Source organism: Astatotilapia calliptera, chromosome 4 (assembly GCF_900246225.1).
Source record: "Astatotilapia calliptera chromosome 4, fAstCal1.2, whole genome shotgun sequence".
Taxonomy (NCBI): domain Eukaryota; kingdom Metazoa; phylum Chordata; class Actinopteri; order Cichliformes; family Cichlidae; genus Astatotilapia; species Astatotilapia calliptera.
Window position 1 is genome coordinate 14,098,377 of NC_039305.1, and position 20,253 is coordinate 14,118,629.

Sequence of the window (20,253 nt, forward strand, 5' to 3'; positions counted from 1 at the left end):
CAGAAACTTTGGTCTCAGAGACACACCGTGCATTTCAGGAAATGAAGTGAAAAGTTCTTTCTCGCACATACATTACAAAGCAAGACAGCAGCAGTCAAAAAGAGACATTATTATTATTATATTATCATTTAGAAATGAGTGGAGTGACAGAAACACACACCTCGTGAGAAGAAGGCACTGATCATAAAGCTGAAATTGATAGTGGCCACGGTGAAGACGAGCAGGAAGACGAAGACCAGCGTGGGGTCACTGCTGGTCAGCACCGCTCCGTTGGGGCTCACCTAAAATACGAGATTGGGTCTGAGTAATCACAACATTTATAATCTTTAAACCGAGGGTGTCAAACATAGGCCAGCCAAAGGGTCCCATCCAGCCTAATAGCTGCTTCACAGCTTTTTGGGCTGGAGGGCATCATTTATGGGCTTTTTACTGCATTTTCTACCAGGAAGCGATGTGTCCTGTGTAAGCATAGATCAGCTGTGTCACTTTTACAGCCTTTTGCAGCCTTTCAACTTATAAATGTTTTTATAGGTTATTCTGTATTGGCTTTAGTGGAAAAGCCCACTTGAGATTTAATTGGGATGTATGAGCCTGTTAACTAAAATGAGTTTGATCCCCTTTAAAGAATCAGCTCAGTGCATGAAAATGTGGGCTGCCTTTTCATTTTTGTGAATTGTTTGCCATTTCTCTTTGCCATGCTCATAGCTCAAAATGCAAAGCAGCACTCAATATACAAATAGTAAAATAATGCTTTTTTACCTCAGACACCCAGATGCTCCTCCAGGTCAGACATTATTTTACTAATTTCTCAGATGTGGTTACAACTCTGCCAACAAGACCTCAAACTGCCCCACTGACATGCTGAAATATGCATGAAAGTGGCTGTGATACAACTCCTGGATCAAACCATGAAATTCCTGGCATCTCTTGAGAACTGGATGAACTCAGAATCTCCATTTCTTCCATTTATTTATTTTGTTTTGTTTAGAAACATCAGGACAAGCTCATCATCACCTGAAGCTGACACTTTCGGCGTTTATATACGTTACACTTCTTACCTTTAGTCTGGTATGTGTACCATGGTTTCTTTTGCTATGCTAAAGGCATCACAGGCGGGAATGTGCAGTAAGCAAAGACAGTTTTTTAACACTGGCTCACCTGGATACAGAGGAGCAGAGTAACAAAAAACACCGAAATGGAGAGGAAGAGTAAAAACATGAGGAACCAAGCGCTCCAATGGAGCCAGTTGCTGAGACCCATCATCCTCATGTACTCCTAGAATGCACAAAAAAAAGCACAGGTTAAAAGAGTCTGGCAATTTTATTACTCCTCCAGCTCATACAGAGGCTCGTAAAACATACCTTGAGCTTCCTTTCTTTTTCCTGCACCACAGCTCGTACTATGTTGAGGGAGGTGTAGGTGAAGCTTAGCACCAGTAGTAAGGGCAGCTGGTTCTGAATAGCCAGGATGAAGACGTCATATTTAAAAGCAGGGTAGGGGAACCGTGACATGACCACTCTGATAGGACGCAGCAGGTGCGAGGCAGCGGTTCTGTTGTAAGAGTGCATAATGGCTCGGTCCACTGCATGCTGCACTGCCAGAAAGCCTTCTCTGTAATAACCTTAAAATAAGAAAATAAGCAGCAGCACTTAATAGAATATATTAACACCACCATTACACCATCAGTAATCAGCGTCTATGAAATGACTCAGTGGGCATTTTAAGCCCACTTAAAATGTGACCTGCTCCACAAGGTCAAAGCTTTCCAACCTCCTTCTAGAAGCTGACATGAGAATGGACAAGCAGCCTTGAGTAACAAACTTGAAGCTGCAATCACAAGTTATTATGCACGTGGAGGCTGGAAATCCATATTCATGTGACTCTAAATGATAAAAGCATGTCACTTTTATTATGCTGTCAGAAGGGCTTTGGAGTATACCTCCTCTTTCTATTTTAGCTGCAAACAATTTTTAAGGACAAAAACATTTTAAGGAGAAATAAAAGGCTGCTGGGACACACTGGAAAATGCATCCTCCATTGTTACTGTATTATTTAAACCAGCTGACGGGCAAATGTGAAAATGAGATTAACAGCAACTCATGCCTCCTGAAGGGTTCTTAACGCCTTGAAAATGCCCCATAAGTGATTGGTGGGCACACTGTGCCCTGCCAAAAACTAGATAACGCCGATTATGCTGAGCATGTGCAGGGGTATGGTTGCCATGGAAATGTAGCCTGATCAGGCAGGGCTGTCTCTCCACTCAAAGTCGAAGAATTAAGAGCTTTTTATCAGGCATAATCTCTAAGTAGAAAAATAAATACCTACTATTTTAGGTGTCATTTAAAAATAACATTTTAAAACAGCATTTTAAAACAATAGGAATTCTCACCAGGTGTTCCCCCTTCCTTGAAGTGCTTCTCTCTTGGTCCTGGCAGTTGAAAAAGGGGAAATAGACTGTGTGTGTGCCAGTCTAAGTCATTGTTGGGGTTCAGCTCAGACTTTTCCGAGATCGGGGCGTTGCGTGGCGAAAAAGTAAAGCGCAAGTGGTAGCTCACCTGCATGTCAGAGCGCAAAAAGAGAACAGACGTTAATGAAGAGTAGAGTGATACGCTAAGCAATACACTCAAGTCGTGCAGTGAATTTAACAACTGTAGCACCTCCAGTGGTTTTGTCCTTAACAATTTTTCCATTTTCAAGTAATATATAGCCATTGAGAGATTTCTGTCTGTACTGGTTATTTAATGTCCTTCTGAAAACGACTTGTAGTGGCTTAGCAAACGCCTGACTTTTCACATTCAAAATAATCCAAAGTCCACAGAGCAGCGCTGTTACTGAGATAAAGCGCTATTAATTTGAAGTAATAAACACATACAGTATCCATGATTTCAAACTAAACTTGAACAGGGATTACAAAGATTAACTAAGGATTGTCTGAAATCAAAAGCAGCGCAAGTAGAGGCCAATATCTGAGGAGGAGATCTGTGAGGTCGAAGATTGTGTATTCCTGTTTCAGCCACCCCACTCCAGGTAGCATCACCTGCCTTTATGTCCTCTCGACACCAATTTCAACCACTAGATGGGGCAGACTCAAACTAAGTAATATTAGAAACTGATCTATGTTAAACATAATCATCTTTGGCTCCTACACTCTCACATTTCAGGCATGCTTCCAAAATAAAATGACTGGGTGTGCATCTGAATTTAGTGAGGATGATCTCTGCCTATACAGCTTACTGGGGCTAGCCTTGGAAAAACCCAGGCTTTCAAACCATGTTTTTATTGATATACACTGAGGGGTCAAAACTATCCTAATTTAGGAGTGCTTTGTTTTCAAAATAAAGCGCATATAGAGCTTTTGTACATTAAAGAAAAATAAAAACTAAGGCGAAGCTATGACAGATGTGTGTTTACAGTGCAGTGTGTCTGTTCGCCTGTCCCCAAGTTACCATCCACCCATCTGTCAATGTGTTAGGCTACATCACCATGATAAGGTATTTTTTGAAACAGAAATTTTTCTAAGTTCCTCCATTGACATGAAAACGCAAAAAAAAGAAAGAACTCTCACACGATTCTCAAAAGTGGCAATATAACCGTAACCATGAGGAAATGTTGGCCAATCAGAAGCACAGAAACAATGACATGGCACAGTCTGACATGAGAAAAAGACATAAAAACATACACTTTTAATGTTGCAAGTCAAAGTCTCAGTTTTTCTTCTCTGCACGTAAATACAGAAACACAGCTTTTGAAAATGTTTACCCTGGCTTAACTTTTTCAAAAGCTCCATTTTCAGTGATCTGAAACGTCGTTTATGTCATTATTACTCACAGATGATGCTTACCAAAATACCCGTGAACATGTGGATGTAGCTGTAGTTTCTTGCAAAGAAATGAAAGAATAGCTGACATCTACGAGTGCCTTCCTTTAGCCTAACAGTTCACTGCTTTGATTGTGAATCCCATTATACAAAGAAAGAGAAAACCGCCAGTAAAAGGTGAGCATTAAAGAGATGTGCATGTCTCACGCTTCCTTTTGTCACCTGTATTTTTTTAAGGTTTAATCTGGCAAGCTGTACTGAAGTGATGTGGCTGACACACAGGGAGACAGGCACAGAGGAAGCGTAATCCAGTACGACTGAAGAGACATTTTGTTCTTAAATGATTCACCCTAAAATGTAGGAGTACGTCTCTTGAAGGCTTTACAGTGAGCGATGTGAAGCTTTCAAGCCTTTTAAGCCTGTCAGGCTTTTTCATCAGAGTCAGCTGAAGCTTTTCCTACAGTGCTAGACTGCGTGACCCTCTAAATGCATCTTTCCACCATCAGGTTTCACTATAAAAACTAAAGGTTGTTTGGTCAGACTTTTCAACTACCACCTCTCAACAGGTAAGGCAAATGAATGAATTTCAGGAAGAAGATAAATGTGCCTTAACAGGTACTGCGGGTAAAACGCTGTAAAAACAAAGTAATCTTCTGGAATTGTCTGTCAGTGTGTACGCTGCATTTTACCTGTTGGGGCAGGGGCTCATCATCATGCGTGAAGTGATGCTCAAAAACTACAGCAGCCAGCACATTTCTTGATTGAGGGTCATTCCTCACAAAGTTCTCAAACTGCTCCTCTGTCTCAAAACCACGCACTGGAACAGGGACAAATACACACACACAGACGAAGAACATTAGATGAATTGTGTTTTGGTATTCATCTCATGCACACAGGTGTTTTCACACCTGTCTCGCTCCTTGACCTTGCGGCTTGCCTTTCTTGCCGACAGGCATGAAATTGCTCACGATGCGGACAGCATACCAAATTCTGTCACAAATATTATTAATAGAACCGATCAGTCCCCCAGAAGACAAGTGTGCACTGGAATATGCTTCTTTTTTGGGGGGGGGGGGGGGGGGGGGGGACACAGATGACAGATCACTTTAAAAAAATTGGAGCAACATGTGGGGTTCAAAACACAAAAAAAGATGTCACAGCACCATAAATAAGACTAAACCACCTTTTCTTATGTAGTTTCACTGTTGATTAAATCGGTTTTATTGCTGAACTCTTTATTGCACTTATCAAGCAAGCATGAAGGTATTCTGCGCCTGGCAAAGAGCGTCAGGATTACACACAGGTCTCGGGGTTAAATCTGGTTCATGATCATAAAATAAACACTTGCACAGAGATAAAGAGGAAGGGCAATCAGCCAAAAGACACAGTTCACATATTCACCTGACATCCTTCACGCTCCTCAAATGGTTACCACTAGTATAACTCAGTAATTCCCATCTAGCAGCATTAGAAATAGATACATGGGAAGATTTTGGGTTAGCTCAGTTGTATTAGTGAAAAATCGGATTATTCGAAGCAAGTAGAGACAGTTTAAAGAGTAAGCGTTAGTTTAGGTGTAGTATTTTTTAAAATGAATCAATAATTAGCCATGTAATAGCCATACTTGTTGGCTAAATTACACTAAACAGTACAAAACAAGTAGCTAAAGTTAATGGTTAGAGTTTGGAACAGTTAGCTGGTTAGTGCAAAGTACTAGAACAGCAGGTTTGTCAATTACCACTTGAAGTGAGAGTGCGAGCCATGACAGTGCAGCTGTGCTGATAGTTTACCACTTAATGGTCTTTGACAAAATTGTAAGGTTTAGGAATTTGGGTTAACTAGCCCTTCAAATCCTCAGGTTTATTCTGGAGTTCAAGTTGAACTCATATAAAAAATAAAATAAAACACCCAGCACGCCCCTGCGGGCGGTTTATCCTTCAAGCTCGGGTCCTCTACCAGAGGCCTGGGAGCTTGAGGGTCCTGCGCAGTATCTTAGCTGTTCCCAGGACTGCGCTCTTCTGGACAGAGATCTCCGATGTTATTCCCGGGATCTGCTGGAGCCACTCGCCTAGCTTGGGAGTCACCGCACCTAGTGCTCCGATTACCACGGGGACCACCACATCCTATTCATGTAGCCCCTTCCGCCGGGGTTACTTGCGTAGTAGCATTCCAACAACGCCCTGTTTTCGTCTCTTGCCCACCGATGCCTTCTTGTTCCAGTAGCCCACTTTTCGTCAGGGTGCCCTGGTTCCTCAACACCTGACGCGGACCTTGTTGATCCGGGCGACGTCCTGTTCCAAAGGCGTGTAGTCTAACCACTACGCTATCCAGCTGCTATGGGATATATATATATATATATATATATATATATATATATATCAACTTAAAGAAGTCCAGACGCTTTTCTTTGCAAGCTCCTTTGACTACGATGACCTGGATGACTGAGAACCTTCACAGACACAACGAATATGACTGCACGTTTACACCGACATCATCCTAGTGCAAAGACAAGTGGAAGCAGACAAAAACAACAAGCATGCATGCTACAAACTTTACCCGAGTCATTTAGACAGCCGTTAGCACATGATTCTCCTTATGGGGACCTGATATGTTTAATATTGTGGCGAACTCAGACAAGGAGGAGACGGAGGTGTCTTTTGGTCTTGCTTCCCGTGAGCTAGCCAGGGAGCACAGCCGTTTATTGACAACTGCAGAAGAACACTACCGCTAGCTAACTGCTCAGCGCGGCAACCGCACAGCAACAACAACAACACACAGGGCGCCCTCTGACCCCGGAAGGACACACCGTCGCAGCGAGAGGGCGTCACCCGTAACTATGGCAACATAAACAAAGCATAACTGTACAAACAGAACCCCGAACAGCCCTGACCCGCTACATAGCCCCCACCTAAGGGGTCAGTCGTCCCCAACGACCCCATTACCCCACACAAAGTCCTGCAAATGTCCAGGTGCCTTCTTTTGGCGCACCGGCCGGTCACGACCGGCGGGGGGAAAAGTCACTCGGGTCAGAACATTGGGTGCCACCATCATCCCACTTCTGACACCAATGTGGCGAGCTCAGACAAGGAGACGGATGAACTGAAGCTCTGCCATCACGTAATGTCGCATACTGCTGTTTCTGATGTCATTTTAAAAAAAAAAAAAAAAGAGTTCAAACTGATGAGTGGGGCCACAAATCCAAGGCAATCACTATAACAACCACGGTGATATCAACAAACATCAACCTGAACAGAGTCTCATCACCGTTTTGGTCAGCAAGGCAACGAGCTCTCATCCAACACACCACCAAGAGACAAAGACATTAAAGAAAACCAGAAGAGCAACTGTTCCAGCGAGAAGGAACAAAAGTGGCCACAGCCATCTGAGAACATTGTTGTTAGGAAAAGTCAAGTGGTGTTGAACAGCTGTGGTTAGCACTCAGAGAGAATGAGAAGGGCCCGCTGTGTTCTGGAGGAGGCAGCGCAGTGTGCAGTCCAATCTACGCTCACATTTTGTCTCTGCTAATCCACGAGCAGGACTGTGAATACTTATGAGCAGCTGCTGTTTCTGTCCCGCACAGCAAAAAATCCCAAAAAAACCATGTCTGAAACAGACGAGAGCAGGGACGAACACACGGGAGAACTTTTTTTAAAGTGAGCAGCCATTGCATCATTAAAGCTAGCGTGCCAGTCTCTATAATTAGATTGCTCCAGCGAAAGCTGGCGAGACTTCCTTGGCTCTGGTTAGCGTCTTTTCTCCGGAACTCCTCGCCTTGGGCCCAAATTTTAGCCTTCATTATTCTTTCCAGTTGTCCAATAAAGCCCCCCCCCCCCCCCAAAAAAAAATAAATAAATAAAAAATCAGAAATGAAAAGAAAAAAAAAAGGAGACGGAGGTGTCGTTTGGTCTTGCTTCCCGTGAGCTAGCCAGGGAGCACAGCCGTTTATTGACAACTGCAGAAGAACACTACCGCTAGCTAACTGCTCAGCGCGGCAACCGCACAGCAACAACAACAACAACAACAACACACAGGGCGCCCTCTGACCCCGGAAGGACACACCGTCGCGAGAGGGCGTCACCCGTCACTATGGCAACATAAACAAAACATAACTGTACAAACAGAACCCCGAACAGCTCTGACCCGCTACAATATGCTGCTGAGAATATAGCCCAGAAGAAGCGGTCCGCAGGTGCGCATTCGCTGTCCAAAAAAAAAACAAAAAAACAAAAAACCGAGCACAATATATGAAGTTGCAACGCGTGTTTGCGTACATAATATTTTCTGGGAGGACAGACATTTGTTTAGAACTCTTAAAGATGTCGAAGAAGCAAGCTCCTTTAAGCAATTACTTTGGTGTTCCTCCCCAAAAGAAACCACAAAAGAAGCACGTATTCTCGGAAAAGTGGTTGCAGGAGGTGAGCTGGCTTCAAACAAATGATGAACGCACAGAGATGTGGTGCGGAATGTGCCGTGAAAATCCCACTCTAGCGGACAAAAACAGTGCTTTTTATATGGACGCAAACTTGCGTTGCAACTTCTTATCTGGTGCGCGTCTTTTATTTTGACAGCGAATGCGCACATGCGGACCACTTATGTGCACCTGTGTAAACAAGGCTGGACTGGGACAAAAAAATCGGCCCGGGCATTTTGACTAGAGACCGGCCCACCAGGATAAAGATTGAAAATGTGACGTCATTCAGGGTTAAAACCGCAAAGGATTCTGGGAACTTGTGGCAAGAGGTACTAGCGCAGCAGGCTTTCAATTGAACTCAGTTACACAGCGATAAAAAGAAACCCAAAAAATGACAAGAAGCTGTTGTATTATTAACTGCAATAGCCGGTCGCATGACAGCCACGGGAAGCCGACGGGTAAAGAGATCGTTTTTTTTTTTATCGGATTAAGTCGTTGAAGTCTGTGAAGGTTCTCAGTCATCCAGGTCAACTAAGTCGTTGAAGAGAAATTTTTTAAGCCATGTTTCCGAAGTAAGAGCCGACGGATGGTCTGGATATACCAAATATAACGTCTCAGAACACTCCAGCTCACAGGTTAGTCTGCTCCAAGCATTCCCACAAAGGTCAGAGTTTTGTAGTAGTTAATAGTCATTTTTCTTAACATAATTGGTGATATAGGTTACAAGCAAGTCTGGCGCTGAACAGAAATTGTTGCGCTATGCTCCTTTGTTTATTGTGCATAAATAGTGAATTGTCCTGACACAATATTGCGTTTCGCTTCTGTTATTACCATGGTACATTGACAAAAACATAAACAGTTGTTTTGTATCACTAATTGTCCAGTACGATTACAGCATACAATATTATTGTCACTGCTACATTTCTGTAATGCTACCAGAAATTATTTCCACTACTAATTAATTACCGTTGAGCTCAAAGGTTATATTAATAAACGGTTAACGAATGTGTATTTATGAAGACGATTTGTGAGACTGGTAAACTCTGTACGTACGATTGTCTTTCGTTCTACACGGTGCATTTCAAGGTCCTGTACCCATCCGTCGGTAAACTGTACCTGGGCTTGTTGCAGTGACCTGAAGTTACTAAACTTCATGAGTGCATGCACTCACTCCAAGAACCGTATAATTATAAATATGAGCGTGGTGAAAGTTGGGCAGCACGCTAATGTCTTTTGTCCACTCTGTGTGCTCGTAAGGGTCTAACCGTTTCACTCCTTTGATTTTTTCCTCATATCTTTTCTTTGTCCTTTCGTCGAGTCTGTCTTTGTACGGACCGGCATTATTCTCCTTTTGTTTTTGTACATTCCTTTTTGTGCGTCAAAGAAAAAACAAGAAGGCATTGGGACCGGAGAATGAACGTTTTGCGGTGCTGCAAATGCTTGCATTTGATGTGGTACTTGGATTGTTTTGCCACGAGTTCCCGGCATGCAATGCGCGAAAATCACGTGATTGCTAAACAAGGGAGAGGGTGCATCCGGCCTCCTCGGCTGTAATTGGTCCAGCCCAGAGTCGATCATGACCAATTGGCCAATCCAACACCTTTCATTATATATACCCTTCCTAAAAAAAATTTTAAAAAAAAATCCATCGGCCCATAAAAACACGATCGATCGACAGACAGACAGACAGACAGATAGACAGATAGACAGACAGATAGATAGACATATATATAGACATATAGACATATCTATATTTTATTCTCTGCACCGCTTTACACCCTCTGAAATGCTACTATCTAGTCCCCAAAAAGTCTTGCTGTGATTGGTCAGTTTGTACAATGAAAACCAGGAAATATAGTCAACAAATATCCAGCATAGGTCTTCTCCAAATAGGACTGCACCATATTATATTATCTGCGATAATACCAGCAATATTTCTTACGTGATTTAAATGTGTCATATTGAGGTTGCAATAGCAATAGCTATGTTTATGTTCCCTAGTTCACAATAACAAGACAAGATAACAAGAGCCATGTGTCACCCTATGTTGAAGACTTAGTACCCAGTGCTGTGCGATCATGCAGTGTTTGGTATCAATTCAATAACAAGTAAATACAAGGCCAGTACTGCAAGTATTCGGATCGATCCATGTACCTCTTCCTAAAAAGGAAGCTACTTCAACAACCTCCAACAGAAAACAGTATTTATCCAGTAAAATATGCAAGGAAACTGTTCCAGTTAAAGGTGGAAACAACAAATGTGTTTCACCACTTGGCAAAAAACACACCATCGAGTATGATGCTAGCAGCTGGTGGTGTACAACCCAAAAGTAACCAATGACTCAACCAACCATCACAAGTTTCAGTCCATATGTCAGGAAGAGCAAATGGTGGATTTAAATTAGTGATGCGGTTACATGGTTGAAAACCAGGGCTTTAAGCAGCTGTTTACAAAGATAAAACATCCCGGGAAGAGAATATTTTGCAGTTTTATTATGTGACAATATTGTGCATCTCCTCCAGAATTACAGGAGAACTCTTCGTAGGCTACTCTGTGCTTGCATTTGTCACTGGATATAATGCTGTGTGACTACTAATACACCATAATCCTGTGGCTGCTGCTGCTGGCACCTTGTTTCAATAGATTCACACTACAAATTTGGCAGTCTGTCATCAATGCTCACTGCAAAAGAAAGATGGAAAATTCCCTTTAATTACTTACAAAAGCTGCTGCCTGCATCAATAAAATTTGTCAAAATCATCGAATTTGCAATAATATTGCACATTTTCTTGGAATATCCAGATATAATTTTGAGGCTATATCGCCCACTGCTACTCCTAAGAGCAGTTCACTTTACCAGCATTAGAAAGACTTTCTATAGCTTCTAGCAAACAGATTGTAACAATAGGATATTAACACGAACGAACACACGGGTATTTCCCTAATGACAGTAAGCCACCGCGTTTTCAGTTCCTCAGGTGCATAATATGATGTTTATGTGTCCATGGTGATGCTGAAATGTGAAAAGGCCAGATGTTCAGACTTAACTTGGCAGAAAGAACCATTTTCTTTCTTCTTTTTATAGGAGGGTCTGCTTGGAGCGTGAGAACATGAGACTGAAGGTAAAACAGTGTGTACGAGAGACAACCTCAATAACCCTGAAAACAGATCACTGAGGACATAAAGATGTTGGAATTGCATATTTTCAAAAAACAGTGATTTAACTGATAAAGTAAGATTAGGTTTTATTAATTGTTGTCTTGAGTAAAACTGTTCACTTATGTGTTTAAAGCTTTAAAAGAAGTAGATTATCTGCAAATTTTAAAAAGGGAAGCATTATTCTTAAATGATGACAGGAAGGAAAAATAGTTTTGTAACACACCATTTCACAATATTTTGGAAAATAAACAATTTCATGACCGGAGTCACAAATAATTCCATTATTTATCTCTAATTATTAATTAATGTGTTATCTGTTTAAAAGAATCCCTCATTTTAGGCACAACATTGTAGAATTACAGCAGGAAAAACAAAATATCAGTGATTCAGCCTTGATCACCCCCTCTTCACCTTCCCCTCTGAGTGCTAAGACTAGTTAAATTATTTATTAACAGCTGAGCTTAGATCTCAAATAGCTGTGTTCAGGGAAGCAGTTCCACAGATCTCTGGCTACCTGTGTATCTCTCCGCTCACCTCACACGGCAGCCATTTGCCCGTCGTGCCAATTGTCAGTCAAAATGAAAACAAATATGCAAAAAGCCTGTTTGTACACCTGTCTGTCAGGCTGTCTGCATGTTTATCTGAATAACTGGTCACACAGGGCAGATGTGTGTTAGCGCCTGAGTTTTTAAAAAGACGTGTCCCCGGGGGAGCAGCCATGTGAGCTACAGTGTGTGTCCTTTTCATTTCCTTGTCTAAACTCTAAGCTGACACCGTTTGGTCGTGAGCAGGGTGTGGCCCTTCTGAGGATTGTTTCTGGAAGAACAAGTATTCCCAGGTTTGTCCTCAACTACAAATGGTGTCAGGGCTAAAGGGTTTGTTTTACTGGCAATAAATGTTCCTGCAAACATTTGTTTTTTTACTTCATCTGACAAGAAACTGTACTAAAATAAATACTAAAGGCAGAAACCTGTTAGGTCGGCTCACTATAAAGACTGGAATTATGGGAAAGACGCATTTTAATGTTTATAAGTCGGCTTTAGTTGAGAGGTGAGGGTAGATTTCATGCTCTTTTCCTGTTTTTAGTTCTACGCAAAGCCAAACTAACATGCTGCATTCTGTAACCTTGTGTTTACCAGACAGACAGTGGAGTTGGTATTGATCTAATCTTCAGGAAGGTTTCCCAAAATGTCAAACTATACCTTAATGAGACAAACAGGCTGATGGATGATCACATTCAGAAAGAGCTAAACACAAAGACGGACACGTGAATACCTTCTGATTCAAATCTAGATGTATTTTTACAAAAAAATGCCTTTGATCATCTTTGGTGCCAATCAAATCTTGGCTGTTGACTGATCAACTGCAGATGGAATATATTTTCTGACCTACTTTTCACAGATCTACATTTGGATTAAAATTCCTTCTTAAATAAATCTTTACATGTTATACGACATTCGTTCCCCACCTGAGGATAGGAACAAGCTTCTTTGCACATCCTCTGCCACCTGACGCACCACGCTGGAGTTGCCGGGCACATATGTCAGCTGTAAGTTTTTCCAATCTTTTGGTAGTGTTTCTACTGAGTAGCTCTCATAGATTGTAGCATTTGGGTAATCCTTGAAAGACACCTTCTGGCGCAATACAATGAGGATGCAGGAGAAGAGTAGGGGAAGAAGGATCTCCACCAGAGTTACAAGGATTTGTCGTTTCTGGGGAGCAGAGTGAGGGAGAGTATTAACACTGGTATCAAGTGCATACAGAAACACAAAGTACTGATCATTTTTAATAAAGGCAACACATCTTGGGAAATAAATAAACTCTCCCTTAGGTCATCCAAAATGGAAAAATACTGTGACATTAACAGTCGAATTTCCCAGAGGAACCCACCCGAGGGATTAATAAAGTTCTATCTTATCTTATCTTATCTTAACATGTACAACCGCTCTGCAAAAACCTCTCTATGATAATGCAAGCTACTAATCATTTGAATCAGGATGGGGTTTGGGGCATCGGTTTATTCCTATTACCCTGTTATGGGGTGAAATGAGACAATTTCACAGACACTTAAAATAAAACGTAATTTACGTGATATACTCCGCTTGCTGAGTGATTGAAGTACAAAGTGCATTGGACAGTTTCAGGACATTAATCTCAATCTCAATATTACACCCTCCCCTTTCAGCAATAAATCCAAATTGCTACTTAGGAGAATGAATGCAAGCACAGAGTAAAATATAGTCATGCAAAAAAGTCAGTGTGAACTGTAGTGTCCCCTTACTGCTCCCATGGGTAGGAAGCAGCCAGATGCTGCTAATAAAATGTACTGGATTAACTGATCATCAGCAAGTATGATCACCTTTGTAACAACAGCAGTTTTGGCAGTTTGCTGGTGTGGAGCAGCAACCTGCCAAAACTGGTTGGCAGGTTGCTGCCGGCTGACAAAGAAAAAAGTCATATGTTGCAATGGCCCAATCAAAGTCCGGACCTCAGCCTGACTGAAATGTTGTAGCAGGCTCTTTGAGAGAGCTGTGCATAAACAAACACCCACAAACCTCAATGAACTGAAGCAACATTGTAATGAATACACCAGAATTTCTCCACAATGATGTGAGAGACTGATAAAGTCATACAGAAAATGATTACTTTGGGTTACTGCTGCTAAAAGAGGTTCTAAAAACTACTGAATCATGGTGTGTACTTAGTTTCATGACTGCATATAGTTGTGGGAAATCTGTCTTGCTTACACAACTTGCTTGCTTACAAGTTTTAAAAGACTTAACTAGAAAATAATGTCAAAATCAACATGGGGGTGATGACCACAAAATAAAAAACAGGATGAACCAGAAATGTATGGGCTTTGCTGTGGGCTTTAACAGGCCTAAGCTACTGTGTCTGTGAATTTCATTGTAAAAGTCAAATATGATCATATATGAGATTTTGTAAGACAGATTAAATTATATAGTGCGCCTGTGTTCTGCAAACGGAATCAAGGCAACAGCTGGAGCAGCAGGTGAAAGACAAATAGGTGATGGAGAAACAGCCCTCAGAGCACACAAGCTATGCAGCAGAAAGCAAAAGCCATTTCTCAAAATGTGCAGGATTGTGAAATCATCAACTGGTATTAATGTTCAAAAGTGTACAAGAGCTACAGAGCACAATGCACAAACAGAACTGTACCAATAGCCTGTGCCAGTATAAATCAAGCACTCTGTATTGCAAAAATGATTTCCAGTCTTCTGTAAACTGACAGGCCTTGAATGTAATCACATGCTGTTCCCATAAACACAATAGAAAAATCCAGCTGTAATGATTTTTGTCTCATGATCTATGTTGAAAGAAAAAAAAAAACTGAAATAACTAAAGATATACACCATGACTTCTCCCGAAGACAGCCATATAAGGCTAGGAAACGCATGTGATAGCCACCAATAAGCTGACCAGTCTAGAAACTGTACAAACATATTGTCTATTTCTGAGCTTAAACAGGTTTCAACCCACTGGGTAACATCTTAAGTTCATGAAACTAACTGTTAGTCAGTTTACTGTATTTATGAGCTTTCATATTGCTATCAATTCAGTGCTGTAAATCCAGGCGGCCCCTCTGTAAACACTGCTACTTCTGACAATACACAATGGTGCTGCGAAGAATATCAGCACCTAAAAAGGACATAGAGGCAGGTTAGAAGTGGTACACCTTCTTTTAACTCACCTGCTGAAGATAATTTTTCCACAGCAGTAGTCCAAATTGTTGGAAAATGGCCATTTTGAAGGGTACATAGGACACAGTTCAAGCTGCCTTCTGTCGGAGCTGGAGACAGAAAGAGAGCGAGTCAGGTTTTCATTCCAGATTTACCTTCTACTAAACTGTAATGACTTCTTTCTGAGTTTCTATTTAACAGCAGATTCGAAAAGAGAAGTGAAATTGAGCAATCATCAAAAGCATGATCTTTAATAATTTCTGAGAACCATGAGGAAAACCAAAACAAGAGAAGTTAAAAGGAAATTCCACAAACTGTGATCGGTAATAAATATGAACAGCTATAATAAATACAAAATAGATGATAAGAGTCTAGAAATTTGTTCAGACACCAGAGGCACATGGGCAAAGAGGTGATAAGAAAAAAAACCAGGTCATTTACATTTACATAAATAGTCAATGGAAATTCCCCAATAGGTTATTATAGGAGTAATAAGATCACAGACAGAGAGCTATTTGTGACAGCTCCAAAACACACGAGAATGCGCACATCTGCAATACCACATTTACAAACACACACAGTCCAGAAAGCGCGATCGATAGACATGAACTCCTAAACCAGGATGTCCTCGCAGTCTCACAGTACACTTTTGTCCCATTAGAATCTTATTTCACAGCACAGCACGAATAAAACAGAATAAAACTGACCCTTCTGTGAAGGAACTGGGAACTTGTCTCATTGACTATAATAAGTCAGGGCTCAATTATCGCATTGACCTAGTTCCTTATTAGTATTTTCTGGCAAACAATAACCACGCACAGGGAGTTAAAGACGTGGACCTCCTCGACATCGTCTCTGATTGGCCCATCCCGGGCCTTCTGGCTCTCCCGATTGGTCAATCTTCTTGTCAATCCTTAAAGGGCTCTGATGAATGCAAATAATGCAGCCGAGGGGGAAAAAAGACAGCAATTTCCTACATTTGAGGCACTGACTCATCGACACAGTTACATTTCACACTATTTAATAGTGTAAATAGTACTGTAAATACGCTCAATTACCTCAAAAAGAAAGGTTTCTGCACAACAACTCCACGAACTGCGGTGTCCCTCTTCCTGTCGAGGTGAAAACAGTCCCTCCGTATCGTCTTAAACCGACAACAAAAGCATCTCTTCGGCTCTCTTTGCTTCGCCAGTGCTGTCGATACTCGGTAGCATTAGTGAAGCTATTCGCCGGCAGCCCAGTGCAAGTTTATACCCTCCGGAGTTTGCTGCTTGCTAGCGAGGCGATGACATTGCACCAGCTTCTGGATAAGCCCATGGATATATTGCATGTAAAATACAGCGAGAAACGTCAACAAAAGATATCACGTGACCACATAGGGGTGTCACATGATCCCAATAACTGGGATCGAAAGTCACCGCTGCACATATAACACCAAATATAGATTAAATAATAGTTTTAAATATAGTTTTAGTTGGTATGAGGCTGTATACTGTCCTTATTGTTACTATTTCCTTGTTATTTATTCAGCTTTCTATCAAGACCACTAAACTTTTTTTTTAAGTAATCCCTGATGAGATCATCTTCCGTCTTTAAGCGCAAAGGCACCGCATTTATATTTATATGTCAGGCTTGAGGAGTACTGCTCCACTATTTTTTTTTTCTTTTCACAGAGTTGGGAAACTTGCAAAAACTGCATAAATAAATATAAAAGTCAGTTTAGGTTAAGATGACAAAAAACAACAACAACAAAAACTTACTACCCAGATGGAGTAACTTCTCTCTTGGATTGTTTATATAATGTCTGCTTCTTCTCCTTTTTTTAATTCATGCTGATGAAATTATTTTGAGGTTACAGCTCACTGACTGAATGTTAAGCTCTGGAGAAGACAAAGATATCTGGAAATGTCTTGGGACCTTTTTTGAACTTTTTGAAGATTTTGATCTAACAGAAATTTGTTTGTTTTGACCATGTAGTGTATCAAACAAGTGGAGCTATTTGCTTTCCTTTTATCTTTATTAAGTGTGTGTGTGTGTGTGTGTGTGTGTGTGTGTGTGTGTGTGTGTGTGTGTGTGTGTGTGTGTGTGTGTGTGTGTGTGCGTGCGTGCAGGGGGCATCTTTTGTTTGCTTTTGTGTTTGTATATTTAGCATTAAAAATAATCCAACATACTGTTGGGAAGGACATATATGCTTCTGGTCAGCAGTTTCATACACACATCATGGACGTGAATGTCACTGAAAATTGGGGGTTTTCAGTTCTGTGACCTGTTTCTTTTCCAGGGTGGAATGATTATATGGAACTGTAATGATATACGGGAACTTTGTGCAGAAGTTGGAATTTATTTTGGATTTTCTCTAGTCCACACAGAGCCAAAAGTGTACATAAAGGCTCAAATATATAGACACTCAAATCTTTCACTAAATGGTGCTGAAGGTTATGAAATGTCTTTAAATGGATAAGTCCTATTAACTCCTTATAGTGATCATGATTGAATACAACTGGTAGTTTCTCTTTGCCAGCATAACAAGGATTTGTTTGACTGCTCTCATTGGATTGACCAACACTCAGAACAAAAGGAAAGTACAAAGAACTCAGTGAAGATCTAAGGAGATTGTATATTTACACAACTTTCAAATGTCTGTTGGAGCCATTTCTAAACACCTGCAGATTCCAAGACCATAAGTTTAAATAATTGTACAAAAGTTATTTGGATGTGTCAAAAAAATTGCCAAGATCTGAAAGAATAACTAAAATGTCACCTGCAGATGTCAGGAAATTGGTTTGGATTTGCAGAAACCTCCCAGGAACAACCAAAGCTCAAGCCTGCCATGGACTAAGAAGCACCTGCTCCAAAATCGACACCGTTGAGCTTGACTAAAATTTGTAGTTGCTTACATGGACAACCCAAATGTCTTCTGGAGAAAAATTTCATGGTGAGATGAGACACAGTTTGAGCTATTTGTGGGTTAGGGTTACATATTTCAGGTATGTGCCATTGTGGTGAGAACACAGTACCAGCTGTGAGGCATGGTGGTGGCAGCATCATGCTCTGGGCTGTTTTGAATGAATAATGAACATATATATATATATATATATATATATATATATATATATATATATATATATATATGTGTGTGTGTGTGTGTGTGTGTGGGGGGGGGGGGGGGGGGGGGGGACCGGGGATAGTTGTAATGTGGGTCAGTTGTAACTAGAGATGGACCGATCAGATATTACGTATCGGTATCGGTCCAATACTGACCTAAATTACTGGATCGGATATCGGAGAAAAATAAAAAATGTAATCCGATCCATTAAATATCACGAAAGCACCTCACAAAACTTGCAACACGCCGTAACTCACCTCAGAACGTTAGCACGTTGGAGCAGTATGCATCACGTGATAGAGCGCTGTGGCATGCGGGACCTGTTGGTGGTCTGGATAGCATTTGGAGCTTCGCTAGCTACCGGGCATTTCATCTCCAACAAAGTTATCCCCGAGAGAAGTAAAGCAAGTGTGTAAGTCCATCTCTGAATGTTTGTAAAGCATTCCTGCGTTAAGCTTAACAAGCGATATATGGAGCGACTGCCTCTTCTTGCTGCTACTTCAATCATGAAACTGCTTAATGATCAGCTGATCGGCTTTTCTGTCGTGAGTCCATCTCTCTTGTTTGTTTTTGGCCCACTTTGCACCAGAAAGAGGAAACCAGCGGCTGAACAACAGCAGCACGTTTAAGCTTGATCAGCTGTTGTTAGAATTTATTTAATATTACTTTCTACACCAGGAGCTGACGCTGGTCACTGTGCAGGGGCGGATCTAGCAAAGTTTAGCCAGGGGGGCCGATAGGGCATTAACAGGGAAAAGGGGGGCACAAAGACATACTTTTCTTTCTTATTCTCATTTAAAATGTCTAGCTTTTAATAAATAATTATCTGACACCCAAAGTTTTAATTTGATGTAAAATGAATAGAAGTCAATTACTGTATATAGTAACTATTAAGTCTAATTTAAATACCCTAGTAAGCTATAGTACTTTTTCCTTTGGGAAGGTACCATCTGTGCAGTCTGCAATTTTGTTGAAGAAAGATGTTGAATCTATTTAATATTTCTTGAAAAATAATTGATTTCTGTGCATTTTTTTTTTCACACTGCATCAAATTAAGGTTGATTACGTCGATTAAGCGTCATGAGGTGGAGCGTGAGGAGTGGTTCCCTATTTTTTATTTATTTATTTTTGTTGATGCTGGGAGTTGGAACCCTATTAGTTAGGTTGCTTAATATTTACGCTAAGTACTCTTTAACAAGATGGCGCCAAGTATGGCAGCCTCGTCGCGAGCTCCCCCAAGCAACAGCTTTTTTCTGTGTTTAATTTTACTTTTCCTTTATTTTTTCGCGAGTAGCACTTGTCTCCTTGTGTACGACCGACAAACCTTACTGGACATAAAAGACGGTCTTTCTTATAACTTTCCGGAGTTCAAGTTTTGCAACACGGACGCTCCGTTTGCAGACCCCCCATTCATCTCACCTGAGACGCCTTTGTTCTCTGGCCCTGGAGGCCGCAAACGCCGACGCAGAGGGAGAAGATCTGGCGTTCTGGTTCGACTGAGACGGCGCACTAACAGACCACCGTTACCCAGTTTATTACTGGCTAATGTGCAGTCTCTGGAGAACAAGCTGTGCGAGCTTCGGGCACGGATCTCATTCCAGCGAGAGATGCGGGACTGCTGCGTGATCTGCCTCACAGAAACCTGGCTATCGGACAAGGTACGCAATACAACTACCGGGGTTCTCCGTGCATCGCGCGGACAGGTCACAGGATCTTACTGGGAAAAGCAGAGGCGGTGGTGTGTGTTTCATGATCAACAACAGCTGGTGTGATTATGTGAACGTGCACCCAGTCAAATCCTTCTGCTCACCGGACCTGGAGTACCTGATGATTAAGTGCCGGCCATTCTGGCTACCGAGGGAATTTACAGCAGTGATTATTACGGCTGTTTACATTCCCCCACAAGCCGACACTGACCGAGCACTCAGGGAACTGTACAGCGCGATCAGCAGCGAGGAAACCGCACACCCAGAGGCAGCGTTTATCACAGCCGGAGACTTTAATAAGGGAAACCTGAAGAAAGTCTCACCCAAACTCCACCAACACATCCATTTTAACA

The 20,253-nt window shown here is 41.5% G+C and overlaps 1 protein-coding gene across 2 annotated transcripts in view; it reads right to left on the minus strand.

Moving 5' to 3' along the window:
- The window catches only part of abca3b (ATP-binding cassette, sub-family A (ABC1), member 3b), a 34,945-nt gene extending 18,474 nt beyond the window's left edge, over window positions 1–16,471 (minus strand). Inside the window, exons 1-8 of one of the 2 annotated variants that reach the window (XM_026164936.1) lie at window positions 16,147–16,471; window positions 15,100–15,198; window positions 12,856–13,099; window positions 4,507–4,634; window positions 2,390–2,555; window positions 1,362–1,621; window positions 1,159–1,275; window positions 161–281 (exon numbers count right to left, since the gene is read on the minus strand). In XM_026164936.1, the coding sequence (XP_026020721.1) occupies window positions 161–281; window positions 1,159–1,275; window positions 1,362–1,621; window positions 2,390–2,555; window positions 4,507–4,634; window positions 12,856–13,099; window positions 15,100–15,153 (1,090 nt within the window). In that variant the 5' untranslated portion in view covers window positions 15,154–15,198; window positions 16,147–16,471. Of the gene's footprint in view, window positions 1–160; window positions 282–1,158; window positions 1,276–1,361; window positions 1,622–2,389; window positions 2,556–4,506; window positions 4,635–12,855; window positions 13,100–15,099; window positions 15,199–15,795; window positions 16,097–16,146 lie in introns of those variants that run through there. The other variant, XM_026164937.1, reaches the window with a different exon arrangement.
- Window positions 16,472–20,253: the final 3,782 nt, after the last annotated feature.